At 37.9% G+C, this 19,301-nt stretch overlaps 1 protein-coding gene and 1 long non-coding RNA gene across 5 annotated transcripts; both read right to left on the minus strand.

The window, feature by feature from the left end:
• Positions 1-565: 565 nt before the first annotated feature.
• Positions 566-18,976, minus strand: LOC112989686 (P2R1A-PPP2R2A-interacting phosphatase regulator 1). 4 transcript variants are annotated; one of them, XM_026111002.2, is made up of 10 exons: positions 18,475-18,976; positions 14,930-15,008; positions 9,225-9,314; positions 7,080-7,123; positions 6,940-6,994; positions 6,412-6,504; positions 5,774-5,862; positions 5,004-5,065; positions 3,811-3,907; positions 566-2,753 (listed from the first exon to the last, which is right to left on the minus strand). In XM_026111002.2, exons 1-10 carry the CDS (start codon positions 18,939-18,941, stop codon positions 2,594-2,596), a joined length of 1,236 nt encoding a protein of 411 aa, XP_025966787.2. In that variant the 5' UTR covers positions 18,942-18,976; the 3' UTR covers positions 566-2,593. The 4 variants fall into 4 exon arrangements, with proteins under 4 accessions (XP_025966787.2, XP_025966789.2, XP_025966788.2 ...); XM_026111004.2 differs by having other exon boundaries at positions 5,004-5,068; XM_026111003.2 differs by having other exon boundaries at positions 9,225-9,281; positions 18,475-18,975.
• Positions 12,377-14,922, minus strand: LOC135329565 (uncharacterized). Its single transcript, XR_010391081.1, has 2 exons — positions 13,055-14,922; positions 12,377-12,931 (listed from the first exon to the last, which is right to left on the minus strand). It is a non-coding gene; the product is annotated as an uncharacterized LOC135329565 (long non-coding RNA).
• Positions 18,977-19,301: the final 325 nt, after the last annotated feature.

The raw sequence follows: 19,301 nt of genomic DNA on the forward strand, positions 1-19,301 counted from the left end.
CATGATAATTCCCCAAGTCCAGATATATATTTTGCAGTGTAATTTGGTTCCTAAATTTAATCTCTTTTAATGGAAAAAACTATACATGCCTCCTGACTCCAAAACTGCAGCTAGTTGATGACATGGATGGACAAGAAATTAAGATACGTTTTTCCATAAGTTTAAAGTGATTTCTGTTTTGCAAAATCAGGGAGAAGAATGACTGAGGACACAACTATTTCTCTCTTTGCTCCAACAATTGCTCTGTTAATGCAAACCAGAGAGACTTCCCCACTTCTCCAAGAAGGGCAAAAGACCCAGTACTGCTCATTAGCAAGCCATAGCTTCTAGCTTCCAAACTATTTCACCACAATTTCCTCTGGGCATACACTAGGGACACATTTAGCTATTAAAGAAATAGCTAAAGTAAAAGTGCAACAGTGTCTTTTGAAAATACTGGTAACTCCAACTTAAATAGGTAAGGTGGGTTACAATAGATACTTTCATTCAAGAAGAACAAAAACATTTAATCGCAGATGAAAGGAAGAATGTGGTTACCACTCTAACAAAGTGCAGAAATAGCAGATCACATTTATTTTTTCCATTTATTGGCACTTATTTGAAAAATAGTTTAAATATTCAAAAGAAAAGAGACAAGTTGACCCACATGCTATTGATGCATCTTTTTTAAAAGACCAGAACAGATATGAGGAGGTTCATTCTTAACAAATAAGCAAGATTGGGGGGAAAAAAAAAGAAAATCAGTCTTGCCCTCACCACAAAAGAGTGAACACACAGTAGGTCTTTGGCACATATCTGACATTGCAAAACTAAACTATGTCATAACAAAAAGCAAATAGACATTAAACGCAAGCTTGTCCATCTGCCACAGGGATGAAGGGCAGTTTGAATTAAAAAAAAAAAAAAAAACAAGAAAAACAAAAATACCCCCCCCCCCCACACCTATAACATGGAAGTTGACTGTTACAATAATTTAAGAGGAATAAAAACAGAAGTAAACCATGTCATATTTTACTTGAACTGATTAAAACTATTAAATAGATTCTATTTTATTTCTGTAATAAGGATATGCTGAAACTGGTCATGGGTCCTCAGGTCACCAGGTCTTCACACTCGACACCTGCATTTCTACCTTTGATAGTTGCTGTCAGTCAAAGCTTTATCCATGTGAGGTTTTCACAGCAGAGTTCAGAACAGGCTTCTCTTCCACTTCAGGAAATTTCTATTTTTTTCCACTTTATTATACATTACAAAGTTTTAGTGTTTAAAAATAAACATTTTGCTTCATTATTAACCACACGAGAGAGACCACATAGTACAAATGCGTACGCACATACAAATGAGGCCCAGCTGCAGGGAAGTTCAATTGCATAACAGAAGTCAACAACCAAAATGAAGTTGCCACTGGAAATTTTAAAACAGCTGTCTATGGTGGTTTGCAGATTTTTCCTCTTGTCTTGGGAATTTCAGGGTTGAGATCAGGATGCCTCAACCCACTGACTTTTCAAATACAGTACAAGAATCCATATCAGATTACTAAATTCTAGGCTTCTAATCACCATTTGCAGTTTACATCAGCAGAAATAACTTCATACCACTAAGTTGAGGAAGTGACATTAAGGGATTAAACACTGCAAGAATCTGCAGTTAAATGTTCATATTTGATCACTTCCGCCTGTATGAAAGCATTCAAGGCCCCTCACTGTTTTTCTCCAACAGAAGTCATACATGAAGACGAATACTGTCTGTTAAAATAATGCACTTCTGAAGCACTAAATACTAAAATCTCAGGATTTAGTGTATTGTTCCAAACATTGCTACTATTTTTTCCTCTATTAAAAGACCTTTAACAGAGCATCTACCACTCTAATACATCATCTAATGAGGAAAGAGAAACCAAAAAGGTCCCCAGACCCCCAAAGAATGTTCCACACTAAATTTGGATTTAGTCATAACAGCAGTCATGATCATGAATAAAATCCAACATATAAAAATAAGATGACAATTCACTAATTTGTTCTTTTCATAGCTAATTATAATACGGAACTGATTAATAGCCGATCATCAGAAAACACAAAAATCAATTTTTTCCCAATATTCTTACTTTCATTTCAAGAACAAAAAAAATAAATATCTAACACTCAGGGATAAAAACATAAATTAGAAAGATGCTTCATTGGTTTCAGATTGAGTACAAACGCAAAAGCTATCTGTTACTACATCAGCACCACTTTATATTAGTGAGGATACAGCCTGTTGGTTGTTGGAAAGCCAAGTCTTCTACAAGCAGAATGTACATATAATATTTGTAACTTACACCAATGAGACAATATCCATTGTAAATCAGCTTGTATACTGATGTTAGCATCAAATATATTTGTAATTCAAATGCTTACTGTATTTTACTAAATGTCATACAAATTACTAGAAACATGAATGCTTCCTCAAGGAACTATTCTGGAAGTTTTCTAGAAATAATGACATTTCTGGAAGTTCCTATGAGGAACAATCACAAAGAACGCAGTTACACACAATAGAAAGTCTTATCAATTTCCAGATGTTTCTTGGTGTCCATTAAGCAGACTTATGTTTCTTAATTAATAGGTAACTTAGCTGTAAGATCTACTGGTAAAAATGGAGATCTGGAGTCAGAAAGCGACACTGGAGAGTCTGTGTTGGTGCCAACCTCGGCTGGTGAGTCACAGGAAGAGCTTGCACTGCTTCTATTGTCATCAAGACCATGTGATGACAGACTGAAAACAAAGTGATATCAAGATATGAGAAATTAGGTATTTAGTTTTTCCTGAAACATTTCGAATACTACCTTCCATTCACTATAAAGCCATTCTAAAAATAAGTACGTATTTGAAGAAACAGTAAGCACTACGATTTGAAATAAATCTGTAATAATATGCTTTACAGACACTTCCAAACAGACAGAAAACATTCTGCCAGTTTTCTCCCTCAGCTCACCCAGAAATAGTCTGCAGACTGGACACATCATGCAGACCCTGAAAATTCTAGAATTGTAGTGAATGTTATTGCCTATTTACTGTAATACTTTAAGTGCTTCAAAAATCCCATCTTCTATGGGTCCCAGCCTAGCATCTTTACATACCCAGATGCCTCTTTTCTGAGGAGACTCAAAGATAAACTATACAAACTTCTTGTACCACTCACTGCTTATTTCACAGGACACACCTTTAACACATCCATTTTACTATCACCACTGCAATGGGCTAAAAGCTTACACGCAGCCTTAGCTGGGAGGCAGAAAGGACAGACATGCTGTAAACAACTCTGGCTTGATAATTTTGTGTGTGCACACCCTATGTGTTATTACCCTCTTGACTAAAACACTAAAGCAAGATCCCTCACTATTTTAAGTCATTACAATTTTGTATGCAGTACTTTTTATCTCCTCCCAGGAGGGAGGGTCAGACACAGACTCATTTTCCCATGTGACTAAGAGCAAGAAGCATAAAAAAATCCCAACACATAGCATTAACACTCACTTTTGATTGCAACTTGAAACTAGACTCCAAAAAATAGCCAGCCATGAGGTATCTTTTCCTAAGCATGCTTAACTCCCACATACATAAAGCACATTAACCGAAGATTGTCAGCTCTGGAAGTTCTGGAATCGTAGTGAATATTTTTGTCTATTTACTGTAATATTTTCAGTGCTTCAAAAATACAGGATGTTTGTATTAATAACAAAAAAAATCAGCTTCAAACATGCTCATTGCTAGATGAAAATATATATTTCTAGTGTCCTTGATTAATTTCACACAATAGCACAGTACTTACCATCCCCCAAGGTCTGTCTGATGTGAAACTTCAGGGGTAAGCATGCTGGTGGATCCTTGGAATAACCTTTTTGGATGATCTTCCATCTCTGTTACACCTTAATAAGAGAAGGGGTGATAAAAAAATAACTAATTCTCCTTTAAGCTAAACTTATTTTCAGTGTATTTCTACAGAACACACTAAATAGAGCTTCAAACTTCTTACAATCAATTGAGTGTTATTTTAAATTTAAAGCATAGATGTTTGATGCTGAAATTTTAAGAGTATTTCTTGGAAACCTTTTAGTCTGAGCACTGGGAGAGTTTCAAGTTGTGAACTGAGGTATTAGATATTGAGGAATTATATATCAGATGCCTATTCAGTAGTACAGAATAATTTTTTTTGTTTCTGTTTATTCTGCTAATTAGTTCAGTGAGTAGCTCTGTCAAAGCAGTGAGGAAGAGAATAAGGAAAACTTGTTTTCATCTTGCAGTCAATTAAAACGAGGTCCAGAATTATCATTAAACATATATTGACTGTGAATTCCAAATACACTAAAAAAGGATGGACAGACATATACTTAAATAGCCTATGGCACAACTCAGAAAAAAGTATCTTAAAACCTGTTTCAGAGCCAGAAGTGTTCTGTTACAAAGGTGAAGCATGCAGATGCATTTAAAAACAGACACAATAATTAAAAGTGAAACTTCAAGAAAAATGCAGGGATAGAGAAACAATTTCCAAATAAAGTTATAACGTGTCTATCAAGCTCTCAACCAGCTTGCGTGATTTTGTGTGATCAACCAGGCTTGTGTGATCAACCAGACTGTGATTTTAAATCCACAGTATTTGTGCACTTCAGTTAGCCGGGACTTTCACAAATTTCTCTTTGTGAAATTAAGTATACCAATAGTTGTATTTCTCATTTGATTAAACAGGTCACATCAGTTTCTTATCAGATGCGTATTATTACAGCAATGGAGAGGCATTAGGACAAAACAATTAGAGTTCTACCAAATAGTAAATACTGGCTCTTCAATTTTTCTGTTTCATCATTACAAACAATTCCATATATTTGGTCATTGGTAATACCCTCTTCTTCTAGTGATTCTTTATAGTATCAGCCAAATGAACAGAACAAGGAAGAAAGCTATATGAATTACTATTAAATTAACAACCTGGCCTATTACAGTAGTCAGAAATAAACACTGTACCTTTTCTTTTTATTGACCCAAGAACACTTGGTCGAATGCAATTAATAGGACTCTGGCTTCTCCTGCTAAAAGAAGGCAGATGCTATACTGATGTATCATCCTCAACATAGGAAGCCCCAAAACAAGTAAAGAATCAAAAGATGTTCAGATAACAAACTACTAAAAGGAAAACGCTAAAAGTATAGGCATTAAAACAGCTTATTCAAATTTTTTTTTTTGAAGACAAAGAAGCATAGACCTTAAAAGAAGTTACATTGTTTCACAACTGGGACAGTCCAAAAGCTCACATCTAGGTACTGACTACATCTCAGTCGACAGGCTGCACTTTGCTGAACTGTTATAGCTTGACCAAATTCCACTGTGGGCCCACATCACTCAAAACAATATCCAATACAACTGAAGCCAGAATGCCTAAAAATCCCCTAAATCCTTTTTTTTCCCCTTATAATTCAATTATTTAATGTGTGATTAAGAGCAGTAGACTACACTGCAAAATCAGAGCCTGAAACGCAGCCCAGCTTTGTGATGTTAAAACATGAGGATTTTAACAAATACTTGGGGCGTTGTAAAATCTAAAGTTTACATGAATATAAAAAGTGATATTTGTGATCAGAAATCAATTTTAATTATGTATATATATAACAAATACATATTCATTAATATGTATATATACTTATAAATATGTATTTGTATAACAAATTTTGAGATTTCAAAGGCTAGTGTGAACAAGCTGTGCCAACTTCCTATTATTAACAGAGGCTGGTACTTACCTTGAAAATCGCCTTGTTGGACTTGGGCTAGGACTTGGAGGTAATCCACTACTACTCACCAAACTTTGCAAAGATGGTGAGAAACATTGCTGAGAGCAAAACAGTTCAAGTTATTTATGTATAAACACTGTATTATACCCATACAGTAACAACTGGGCCTAATTATAGGTAAATAAACAACCCACTGTCAGTTTAAAGCAACCAGCCAGTCTGGCTGGGTATACTGAGATACCACTTTTGGTTAAGGAGAAAAAAAAAAATCTAGAAAAAGTTGGACAGATTTCATTTTTATGCAGAACACATACAAGTTGACAAGCATTTATTTTGCCATAGTCTGATTAAACAGACTAGTTCATAAAAATAAGAATGTATGCCCCCTCCTCTTACTCTAAGAGAAATAAAGAATATTAACAACAGGTTAACAGTCAAACACTTCACAGAAATTCACATCCACAAGTTGTGCAACTACTAGCTCTCATTTTCTGTTTCTGAATTTTAGGGTTTTTTGTTTTACTCTTCTAGTTTCTTGCTTATAGCTGAAGTAGAAAGGAGAAGGCAGCTTCATCTTTTGCTGTTAATTCAGTTTAATTTATTTAGCACAATTCAAGATAAAACCTTCATTACTACATTTTGCTTACCTTCCCTATTCCTCTGGTAGGTGAAGGAGCTGGAGAAACTGGGACAAAGTCTACTTGCTTTGGTGAAGATGATTTTTCAAAATCATTGTCACTCTGTAAATGGTGCATATAATTAGTAATCTTATAAGCAAGCATTTTAATGTAAAAAAAGGACTGTTTTGTTTGGAATTGGATAATATTCCACAGTTATGTCCTCATAAACATCTACATAAAAAATGATAAATATGAAGGAGAATGTGTGTGTAACAAAAAAAGGCTTAAACATTATTTACTGAGTATCAGAAAATGGAAGAAAATTTGGACAGGCAGATATCCATGCAATTTTATTTTTAAATATCACCCCAAGAAACCCACACACATCCTTGAACAACTGATAACTTTATGCCTTGTTAGTATGAAACACTGCTGATCAAAAGCAGCAATATATTAATGCCATCATTTTTAAATCAAATTATATAGGAAAATGTTGACATGAAAGTCTCTGGTGTCCTAATACTGATAACAAAAATTAAACCATGAATGCATTACCAGGCTCAGGCTCTCCTCCCACGACTGGCTCATCTGCATTGCTACTTGCACTTCTCTATAAAGAAGAAAAGAAATGTGCTGTCCCAGGCCCATAAAAGATTTCATTAAGTATACGAAGTATACTAGGCCTTAACACTTACCTTTCATGTACTGTTTCTCTGTTCATCAAATTCATTCCTTCTTCCTAAAAGAGATTAGCAGATGAAAAGTAAAGACTTCAAAAAATAAAAATGGTCTGCTACAGCAAGTCAGAAAAACTTTATCTTCAGTTCACTCATGTATGGAGTCAATGTAATTCAACTGTCTTAAGTAACAGCGACCATAAGTCCTTATTACATGAAGGTGGACAGGGTGGAAAGGAAGGGAAAGACAGAGAGAGAAATCATCACATAAAAGGCATTGCTTATGGGAGTTGGTTGCTTCTCAAGCAGCTTTTTCATTTTCATCACCCTCCAAGAGATGGTTACAAAACTGAGCAATAACGCGACCAAAGCTTTTACATATGGTAGAGTACCTTTATATAATCTTGCATAAAATCATTTCATAAAGCAGAAACTATTCCTCCCCTGGCTCCTCACTTCAAGAGGACAGAAACTAGCATAGGTAATCCTTAAAAGCATGACTGGATTCTTGCCTTATTCTATGCATTAGAAACCAACTAGACTGTCAGCCTCTCATTTGTGTACAATGCATTGTATATATGTAATAAATTTGGGATTTTAGTGTTATTTTTCTAAAACATCCTTAAAATATTACTAAAATGGAACAAAGGTATAAAATTAAACACACTAAATATTAACAGCAAGTATAAACAAGTTTGATTCAATCCCCTCTTAAGGCATGAACCACTTCTTAAAACTAACTGAATACAATCCAGTGTGTTCAGTGAAGGAATAGTTCAGTCCAGTTCAAGAAAAAAAAGTTTAAATAACTAGTTTCAGCATCTGCATCACATGTAGGAAGTGTCTTCCTACGTTAGTTCAATTGTGTGATTATTTGCTAAGATTTGAAAAAAAAAAAAAAAGAAGTACAACACATGTTCCCATCCGTGCCTATAAGCAGACAGGAAAGAGAATTTCAGTTTGTGAATTTAATGCTGAAACACAAATGAAGAAATGCCATTGTTCACTTTAATAAATGTGTGTATGGAATAATCATGATACAAAACATTTTCAAAAAATTTGAAACATCAAACACTACTTCATGTAATAAATACAGCGATAGAAGCACAGCAATGAGTTCATCCCCTTGCTCTCATCAGATTTACATATTAATCCAAACTTCTTTATATTAATAAAACACAGCTCTCCAACTGACTTGAGTGCTTCAGAGTCTCTTTAAGCCAGTAAATTATTTACATAGTGAAAACAAGTATTTATTTTCTACAGGATTACTATGCACCTTTAATATGTGAGGTGGGAAGCAAGAGCACATACAACCCACTTCAGACATCATACCCTAAAAATGCTGGCTGAAGAATAAATTGATTTTTACAGAGTGATAAGTAAGAAAACAAGCCTATCCATTTGAAAACTAGCAAGTCTAACAAAATAAAGCATCTTCAAGCCAGTCTTCAAGCCAGTTTTATATGCATTCTACTGTCAAAAAGTCAAGATACAAAATAGAAAAGCCACAAAAGTTTGTGTTTGCTGTTTTTGAAACTTGAGTCTGTAGACTGTGATCTGTTCGGTGGTAATGCTATTTAAGCCAACTCGGATATTTGCCACACCCGTCTCTCTTCCTAGGCATTTGCTCTTGTGCCCTTCCCCTCCACTCATGCTGTAACAGCACAAGTACAGTGACCTGGATAATAAAATTATACAGAAGAAAAATAGTCCAGCCAGAAGTCTCGACTATTTTTTAGCCAGATTGCTTCCTCATCCAGTTCATTTTCTGGCTGCACAAATTCTTGTGCCAACACAAGAAACATGCTGTCATTGGCCCTGAATATTTATGCAGGCACTGCAGCCAAAAACTTTGTGAAACTTTACCCTAGGGGTTTACATTAAAAGCTTCCTTACTATAATGTCTGTTATAAGATTTGTCTTCTCTTTCCACTCAAGTCACCTTCTATAAGGCACACTCTACTTTTTATAAAATTTGGAACTCTGAAAACAGATGCAACCTTTACTTTTGAAAGCACTTGGAAGTGACAGACTGCTACAGACTCTGTACTACTGTTTCAAAGCGAAACCAATAGTCATTTGAAGGACGGTGCACATTAATGGGGAAAAAAAAAGCTATAATCAACTTGCTATTTCCAAAAAATTAGAACATGCACTTACCTGTTTGATTTGATGAAGGCGGCTGCTAGGAATACGAACAGGAGATGATGGCACAAACTGCAAGACAAAGCCACATACAACTGAAATGTTCTTGAAAACCACAGGAGAAGGGAAGGAAAGGTGTCAGGATGTTAGTACCCACTCTAAAATGCTATCCCAATGTCAAAAAAAAATCTCCCAAATGAAAATAAAGTTTTCTAACATCTGCAAAGCATACAAACTGTAGTAAGCACTTACAAGAACATGACAATATGTATCACCATATCATACTCTTTTGCATGCTCAGAGATGCTAATGGATATCAATCTGCCTTTCACTTCAGTTCCAGGCTACTAGAACTCAGAGCCTTCTTTATAGAATGAATTGACTTTTAACTAGCACACTGCCACCCTTAACAGATATGGTGCATAAATATTTAATCTTTTTTTAGTAGTCCAGAAGGAAGGCCCCCAAGAGAGCCTTTAAAAACACAAAGTCAAAACCACACACTCTGCAGAAAGATTTCCGGATTGTTGTCTGCCTACGAATGACTACTTTGACAGATGAAAAAATTCAGATATTAGAGGGCTAGCAAAAAATTAAATACCTCCCTTAAAGTTTCTCAACAGCTTCACAAATTCAAGTGATAGAAAATGAAATCAGACATGATATCACTAGAAGTGCTAGTCTATTAATTTTGTCTCTTTTGCATGAAGATCTCACTGGAACATTATGATCTAAAACTGCATACTCAAAAACAAATTAAGTAGTTAAAATATCATTTCCTTTTATATATTTCATGTGTCAAACATTTAACCATCAATTGACATTTGTCATAATCTATCCTGAGATCAAAAATTTGAAGCTTTAGTCAGAGTTTTACCTAACCTCTTCCCCTCTGTAAGCCTGACAACCCCTCTAAATAACAAGGTGTCTTTGTAAAATGGACATGTGCTCAATAGGAAAGATTCGTATCATTACTGTTTATCATACTTTATGCAAAATGAGGCTTCATCAGCTTCAAATAAAACATTCCTAAAGCTCTTCATTATGCTGAAATCAGAGAATTAACATTCATTCTCTTATCTATTTACTGCATCATCATCTGATCAGTGCCATGGAGAATGCAAAGATCTTGCTGTCTTATACAAAAATCATGGTAAGCTATCACAGATCATTAACATATCATATATCCAGAATCCTCCCACTAAATATTTTTATATATTTATATATTTTATATAAAAATTTATATACACTCCACACACACATATACATAAAGCCTTTCTTTCAAAAAAAATTAGCCTATCACACCCGCGCATAGAATGTCTACTGCTTTTGTCAAAACTTGGCCATCATCATATATACCACTACACTCTAGCAGTTATAACATTTTGTTCAGCTATTTAAGTCCAACTTACGTCAGCTTTACTACTATACTGAGCTTCCAAAAATCCTGCACACCCAGTAAAAATTCCTCCAAACCATAACAGCCAACATACACCTTCAGCTGACCTTGATTTGCACGCAGAAAAAAGGCTCTGGGCAATAGTACATTCCTGCCCATTCACTCCATCACTGCACAGTAGAAATGCATTTGTTCCACTCTTTATATTTTAATTTATAACTATGATCCACTTACTCTAAGGTTTAATGTTAATAAAATATATACCAAACCAGTGTGGCCCAGTGCAAAGTAAAAAGTAGAAAACAGCAGTTAAGTACTCCTCTATAGGATCTCATACAGATTTGACTAAATCTATTAATTCCAAGGATCCTACAGCCCGCCTCCAACAAGTCATGATCCTTGTTTTGGCAATGCTCAAAAACCACTTTTCCCTGCTAATAGTCCTTTAATTCTTGTGAAAAGAAATTATCAGAAGCCTCAACAGCTTTTAAAGGATACCTGCTTAAGCAGATTAAACTCATTTGTTAAAGTTATGTTAAAGTTATTTGTTAAAGTTAAATTGCAGACGTTTTAAGAGAGCACAAACTTAGTAGAAAACATTAGAAACTATTTGAATATCACATGGAAGAGAAGCACCTTCCCATTTCTCCCTCTTCCAGTATGTCAGATAGGCACGATAACTTTCTCACTGAGGGTAAAGCTTCACAAATGTCAGTTTGGCTGCAGAGCCACACTAAGCAGTCACCTGCCCCTGGCACCTAAGCCCTTCCATTCCCCTCCCTGCACTGCCCCCTGTCTTCTGCCAACACAAGCATTTCTGGGGCCACACAGTGGACCATAGCAGGGAGCTTGTTCAGCTTTAAAAAAAAAGCAAACCAACTTCTTTTGCTGAAACAGTAGCTGAGCATCTAACCACAGCTTAAAATGCTCTAAGACCACCATTTACTCACTAGATGCCACTGGTAACTTCTGAGAGGAAATAAACACTGAATAACTGAACAGAGTTAAGCCTTCCTTGGCAGTTACATTTAGTATCAGAAAACTGCAGATTTAGACATAGTCAGAATGGCAGAGCTGCCCCTGCAATCATCATTACAAAAGAGCTGGAGCCTGGGACTCAGAGAAGTTATTCAAAAAATAAAAGAATATTTTAGAATTTAGCCGAGTAGCTGGGAGAGCCACCACAACAGTCCTGAAGACGGAGATAGACTATGACCGTCAGTTATCACCAAAGCATTTTATCAACTCCCATTATTCCCTTCAGAGTTAACACAATAGATTAGAGAAACAGAATTACTAATCAGTTTTTACTAAGTTTTTAAGTGTTACTATTTTTCATAGTTTAACACAGCACAAAACATTAGCTGTATTTATAATAGTAAGTTAACAAAGTTTCAGTCACTTACTGAACCTTTTTCCCCTCCTTATTTCAGTTTACACTGCAATAAAACTTCGATTTGTTTTTCCAATTACAAAAAATAGTGGTTTTGAAGTACATTTCATCATCCATCTGTTGTAAAATGAAGCCTACCAAAGTTCATGTCATCTAGCACTCTAGAATAGTTTTTCAAACATCATAAAACTACACTTATTTCTTTGCTATAGCTAGAATACCAGCTGCAGCTACAGTCCTTAATGCTGAAGAGGTTGTTCATCTTCCAAAAATGGTTTAGCTATCGCTGATCCTGGCTTAAGACAGTAGAAGGATGAGATGATCTCCAAGTTCCTTTCCAATTCCATCCTCCCTGTCCTTCCTAAGAGAACCATAAATCAGATCATAATTCAAAGTCACTAAGAATTAGCGAAGCTATTTCAAAGTGGACGAGGTACTGATGTAGGGTTCCACATTCATTTTCAGAGTCAGTAAAACTTAAGCTGTATTTTATCAGCACCTGGTCAAGAAGGGATAGGAAGAGAGGTAACTTTCAGGATGCTTTTTAATAAACTTAAATAATAATAAACTTAATAAAGTGAGATGAAGGTTTGAGAACATCTTCCCACAAAGACGTTAACACTGGTTCAGAGATGCTCCTTTATGATCAGCTAATTAAACTACAAAACATTAACAGCTAGTGGTCACTGCACTAGAAAGTTTCAGAGCTCACTGGATCTTTCAGAAAATCCCGTGTGAAGTGGGATCCCATGTGGTCATAGTACATACAAGCATGTTTCTCTCAAACAGATTTTGCACACATTTTAAGCCATTCTTCTGAATCCTATGAATTACAAGTCTAAGCACTGTATCTCTGCAAGGCCACATGGGTGAATCCTCACAGCTGGTGGTGCTTCCTTTGAGTCTCTCCGACCTGTGCTCCCCTGGAATCTAAAGGGAAAGGACAGGAACAAAGGAGTCCCACATCGCTCCAGGTGTAAGATAAGCATGAAGAAAGAGCTCTTCATGCAGGAGAATGGAAGAGGGAGAGGAAAGAGGGAAGAACAGACTTACCCTACTTTCAACCTCTTGATCTTGAACCACAGTCTTCTAGCTTTGGACATCCACACTCCCATCCCTGGAAAGCTTCCACTTCAGACATGAAAACTCAACCCGAAAACGTAAGCTAAATGTAAGCTGCAAAGTGTCCTGAAAATTCCTTTGTTAGGTGTAAAACAACTATTGTTCTCAAGTACCACATCTCTCTTTTCACTTCTTGGCCACTGAGTCAAAATAGTTCAATCTGCTGTTGATGATATTCAGAGGTCACAAAATCCAAAAAACAACATCTCTCTCTCTTGGTTCAGGACAGATGTAAGAGCCAGTCCGTCACTGAACTGTCTCCTGGTTCCCAACAAGTTAACAAAAACAAAACCCTGGTCCCTAATGGGGCAATGCTCCCTAAATTAGTTTCTTTTTTCCCCCAACAATTAATTGAAGATCTTTAAGAAGGAAATCCAGTAAACTGAGCTTTCGCCTTTTTTTGTTTTTCCTTTAGTCTGACCATAAGCATAAACATAAGCACCCTATGCTGCAACCCCAAAAATGCATGAATAAAAAGACTGTTTAAGATTTCTTTACCATAATTTGTTCCATTATGCTTAATTTTTTTTTAGAGAAATGCTAAAGGAGCAGAAGAAAGGTTTTTCCAACAATCTTTCCAAACCTTTACATAAGCATCCCAATTCTATTATAGATGCAAGCCTTTGCAGAAGTAGATACATGTCCTAATTTTAAAAAAGAATTTTAGCTAAGGGGTATCGGTGAAGAAAACAGTAGAATAGTAGCCTTCAACCATTAACATAGGGCTAATGGATTATTTCTAAGGCATCTTCAAAAGGGAACTAAAATCAGGATAATTGCCATTAGCACTACGGGCAACTCCGGGCAACTCCGGGCAACTCCAGCTCTGCAAAAATTACGGGTATCTACAAATCAGAATATACTGAAAACCAATATGGTAGCATCATTTTGTTTCTCATACTTAAAAGAAAATTAACACTACTCCTCTCCCTCTGACATGTTCTAATTTTTCCAAAACTCTAATAGTGAACTGTATGCAGCTGGCTTCTTACCCTACATGTATCTGTTTCATAAGGCTGTCTTAGGAGAAAACTTAAGTTTCTGGTTATATGTCAAAGTCTGGCCAAAAATTCCTTTTGGTTAGAGGAAGTAACTACCCATGTACCCTACCCCTTTCTATAAGGGCTAGCAAACCATTCCATGCTATCTTGCACAGATGTTCTAAATCAAAGTCACACCTTTTCACCACTATTCATAAGATGCTATAATACAAAAAAAGCAGTATTTTCTCTGTGTTGAAGCACTATACTTTTAGATTAATATTTTTTTAAAAATCTCATTTTGAGAGCTCTAATAATAATTCCATTTCAGCAGAAGTTGAAATCACAAATGAACATTTCTGAGAGATATGGAATCATTCATTTTGGAAGTCTGAAGACCTGTGTTATACCAGTCAGCTAGATGATTACAAGAGTCTATTCTGGCATTAAGACAAGTTAAAACGAGAATATCACTTTTTTTTTTCCTTAAACATCAGAGATGATTAGCCCTTCAGTTACTGAACAACAGTACATCTTGTGTAATTAGTTTTCTTTGTAAAATATCTTCCTTATTCCATGTTAGAACATCTGCTTGCATTATATAAACAAAGTTATGATCACAATGAAATATAATTGCTCTCCAAGGCCAAATGGTCTGTAAATAACATTTCACTATAGCTACAGCATATTAATGTCACAGTCTAGAGCCTTGTTTCTGAAAACACGCAGTATTAGTTTCATAGCCTACAATTTCATTTTTTTTCTTTAATCCTGTTTGCGCACTTCTGCTTTGGGCCTAACGTGGTCAGTCTAATTGTTTTCTTACCAGACTATGACGATTCATAACTGTTGTACTGTTCCTGCGGGTTCGCAAAACGTTAGCCTGGAACACCTGTGAATTATCACTGTGAAAAGAAACACTTGTCAAATGCAAGAGCCATTTCCTCCCCATCAAAAAGTACTTCTTAATATAATCTCAGTTTCAAATTCTAAGACAGCTAGCATTTCAAGGCAAAGCATTTGAGAAATAGGTATGAAAGTACTCTTTCAGTTTGCTGGCCAAGAGGTGAAAACAAATTGCTCTTACCCCAAGTCCCAGCTACTTCACTTAATGATGCTGATCAATCATACTGAGTCATCAGAGTAACTGCACAATTGTTAAGACTGATCATTTCTGTGGGAATTTATTAAGTCAGGAATGGCTACAGACTGCCTATTGCTTCAAACAAATCATTCAACAGAACAAATTTGTAAATAGCATATAATCAGTAATTGACAGCAGCTTCAAAGCCGGTAGAATCAAAAATGCAGTACTTTAATAAATGTGATTGTTAAGAACATTTAATAAGTTATGACTTTTTTTAGTAGAGGTTAAATTAAACATACTGCGAATCCAGTTTTGAAAGCACTAAGACTTTTGACTACAGTCACATCTCTAATCAGGAAGGAACACATCCATTTAAAATAACATTATTTATTTGATAAAATATGGTCTCCTTTTTTCAAGGAAACATTGAGTTCTATTGATTCCTAAAGTAAGTCATCATCCTGTCATCACTGGTATTATCAGCAGCCACTAATCTGTGCTTAATGAACAAGACTACAGAAATCAAATAAATTTTTACAGTCATCAGAATTAAAATTCAGAGCCACAATCCTGCAATCTGTGCCTAAAAATCATTGAGGATCTGCACATGCACACATATCCAAATGTAAGATCATAACTAGATCCAAATTACAAAATGCCACTGGGTTATATCTTTGTCTCAACTGCTAGTCTCAGATGAACAAAAGCACTACACAAAATACTATTTCTTAAAACTAACCTGACCAATAGTATTAGCTTGTTCTAAAGGCTAATAATCAAACTAAATTTCATTAAATGTACTTTAAAGACACATTATAAACAGAATCCTCCTGTTTAAAATGCACCAGTTAGGCATGCATGTTTTAGATTTTTTTTAAACTTACAGCTAGATAAAAGGTAACAAAAAAAGCTTTCCTCAGAAATAAAAAGCCAAAATAAACTCATCCAAAATAGCTCTAGCCACTATTACAAGCACAGTGCTTTTCACCAAGATGAATGCATCCACCCCTTTTTCTAAAACATCAAGTACAAATGAACAGACATCACTCAACTTCAAAAAAGTTTCATCCAGGTTCTATCTACAAGAGATCAAACAATTGTGATTTGATAGGAGCTGGAACAGGATAAATTTAGGGGTCCGTGGTCTGAAGTTGAGAGATGAGATTCACTGGCTGAGGCCAACAGTTACAGCTTCTTTTTAGTACATATGTAGCTGTACACAAACACACGGCTTAAACAGCACATTATGAAATCCAGGTTTTGAATGGAGGAAACAGGCTTGAAAGATTCCCTAATCCTTTATCATAGGCCAAATCTTCCTTTATCATAGGCCAAATCTAATATTCAGTGCTAACTGGAGAAGAAAAGAGGGACAGAAAAAACCCTACAAGTATCCTTACCTTCAAACTCCTGTACAAAAACACCAGAGCTGGTCAGATCTCAAACTTACTTTTCACAGAAAATTCTGATGGTTCCATGAAAAATCATTTTGATTTGGCATGAAGACAGAAGTTGAAACTTCTGTGAAAGGTAAATTCTATGATCTAAAGTATTTCACCTAAAAATGCTCTCTGGTTCCAAGTAACCCATTCCTGAAGCTTCTTATTAAATCTGTTAATAAAGAAACCAAGAGAGTAGGCAGTGGCAGAACAGAAAAAGCAAGCTGTCCAAGAGCAGAAGCTTTTGTTTCCATTTACCCTACAAAGCCATTCTGGGAAAAATTGAAGTTTCTTGCCAAGAGCTGCAATCTCTCAAAAACAGCTGGAAAATTCTTAAGTAACAAGCAACACTGCAAACACCTGAAATTAGCTTAATGGGATTCCCACTTAATTTGTATAAACAGCTGTTATATGCAGTTTCAAGGTAAGAGCTGAGGCTTATCCTTCTCCTCCCCACTCAGAGCCTGAAAGAAATTTGTTTACAGCATGGTTATAGGATGCTTTGAAAAGAAGAAAAAAAAAGTCAAGGGTCTCATAGTTCATAAGAAAAAAGTTATAAGGTTGAGGAAATGATAAAAAATGTCTATGTCTCAGCTACATAATTAATTTGCCTACTTGGAAGTCTCCCTGCTGAAAAACTACTATATACAATAGTTCTATCCTCCATGGAAATATATAAGAAGATAGATGTTTCATTAGAGTTATAGAAAAAAAATTGCAAATGTGTTTACTTAACATTAAATCATGACCTAAGAGGCAAGAATTAATATTTTCTCTGAACCGCAATGAAATATTAGCCATTTTGGAACACATGATTTATGAGATATTCATCACTTGATATCTAGTTCCTTACAGAAACATGACATTTAATAAAAAGTACTTGTCGTACATTATACTATCTTTTCCAGATTTCACAGCTCTACCCTCTCGCAGACTGTGGTAGGCGTACCACAAGTAGCAGCATGTAGACCGCCGTGAAGTTAGATGTTAGCCACACCATGGATGGCAGCGGAGGTGGGGGCACCTCCCAACTCTGTGACAACCCAGAAGAGGCAAGAAATAGGACTTCCGAACTCACCCAGACACAAAACCATACACAGACCATGCATATCTGAGAGCTTTCCTCCTAGCCCTTGCCAGGGGCTGCCACCGTCTCCACCCTACCAGCTAAAGAGAGCTAGGCCTGGACCACAGCACAAATATCCAGCCCACCCTGCAGATACAGGCCGCCACCACACTGAAGGTGATATCCAGGCAGAACTATCTACATACCCCTTGTGTTTCTCTGAGTATTATATGTTCCCCACTAACAAAACCAGTATCATCCTGAACAATTCACAGAACAACTGACACGTGGTTTTACACATAACCTAGAAGTGCAACTTGGGTGTCTTTTGGGGTCCCATCCAATGATGTTCCTCACTGAATTAGCCTCACCCTTCTGAAAACACATACTATACCGATCTTACCTAATACAGTGGTGCACCTTCTTTAGCAAATTTAAAACATTACAGAAATTAGAGAGATATTATTTCACCTATAGCTACAGCCACAACTTAGGTGCTACATACCGTTAGAGCGCTTATCTCAGCTACATAAGAAGACAGCAGAGCAGGATGAAAAAGAACAACACGCTTTAATGAAATCAGCGGGTGCCTGGGCTTCCCCCGGTCACTCCGCACTGACAGGGGTATCTCACCCCGGCCCCACACCGTCCAGGACACGGGTCAACACCTCGCCTCACCCCTGGGGAGCGGACACAGCATGTCCATCGCTGTCACAGAGACGCGGGGGGCGGGCAGGGAGCTGCGGCGCCGGGCGGCGCGGCCTGCGGGCGGCGCTCACCTGAGCCCGTGGATGAGGGGGGCGCTGTTCGACCGCCTCAGCCCGCCCCCGTCGCTCGGGGCCGCGGCGCTCCCCGGCGGCAGCTCCAGGTCCAGCTCCATTTTCTCCTGAGCCATCGCGGCGGCCCCGGCCCCGGCTCCGGCTCCTCCCGCTCCGCCGCGACGCCCATTCACTGCCGGCGCCCGCAGCGGCTCCTCATGCCGCCGCTTCCCCGGCGCGGCGCGGCCGCCCCTACAGGCCCCGCGGGCGGCGCCACAGGCAGCCTCCGAGGGCGCGGCGGGCCCGGCGAGGGGGGCGGCCCCAGCAGCGCCCCATGCCGCGGGCGGCCCCTTCCCACAGCCGCTGTCACCGCCCGCCCGCCGCCGCCGCCGAGCTCCCGCGCGCGCTGCCGCCGCCGCCTGAGGGGAGCGACGCCTCGGGCCGCACACCCACAGCACCCCGCGCGCCCGCCGCCGCCCAGCGCGCATGCGCCGCGGGGAGCCCCGGCACGGCGGGACCGAGCCGGCAAAGCGCATGCGCAGAGCGTCTCCGACTCCCGCGGCTGTTGGGGCTGAGGCGGTTGTTGGGGCGGCGTTGGCCATGGCGCCGTCCGGCTGTCCACATCTCTGCTCCTGGGCTTGTGACCAGCCTGGTGTAGGGGCTGGGTGCAGGAATAGGTGCTGCTAGTCACAGGGAGCCTCTCAGCTGAGGACAAAAAAAAATAAAAATAAAAAAAAGAGGGAGATTTAAAACAGATCCAAAGACGCACCCTGAGGTGACCGCACAGGCCTGGCTCTGGGGGCCCCGGCGTGGCCTCTTTGCAAGAGCTGCTACCGTGGGTCACAAGG

Source organism: Dromaius novaehollandiae, chromosome 11, assembly GCF_036370855.1.
Source record: "Dromaius novaehollandiae isolate bDroNov1 chromosome 11, bDroNov1.hap1, whole genome shotgun sequence".
Taxonomy (NCBI): Eukaryota; Metazoa; Chordata; class Aves; order Casuariiformes; family Dromaiidae; genus Dromaius; species Dromaius novaehollandiae.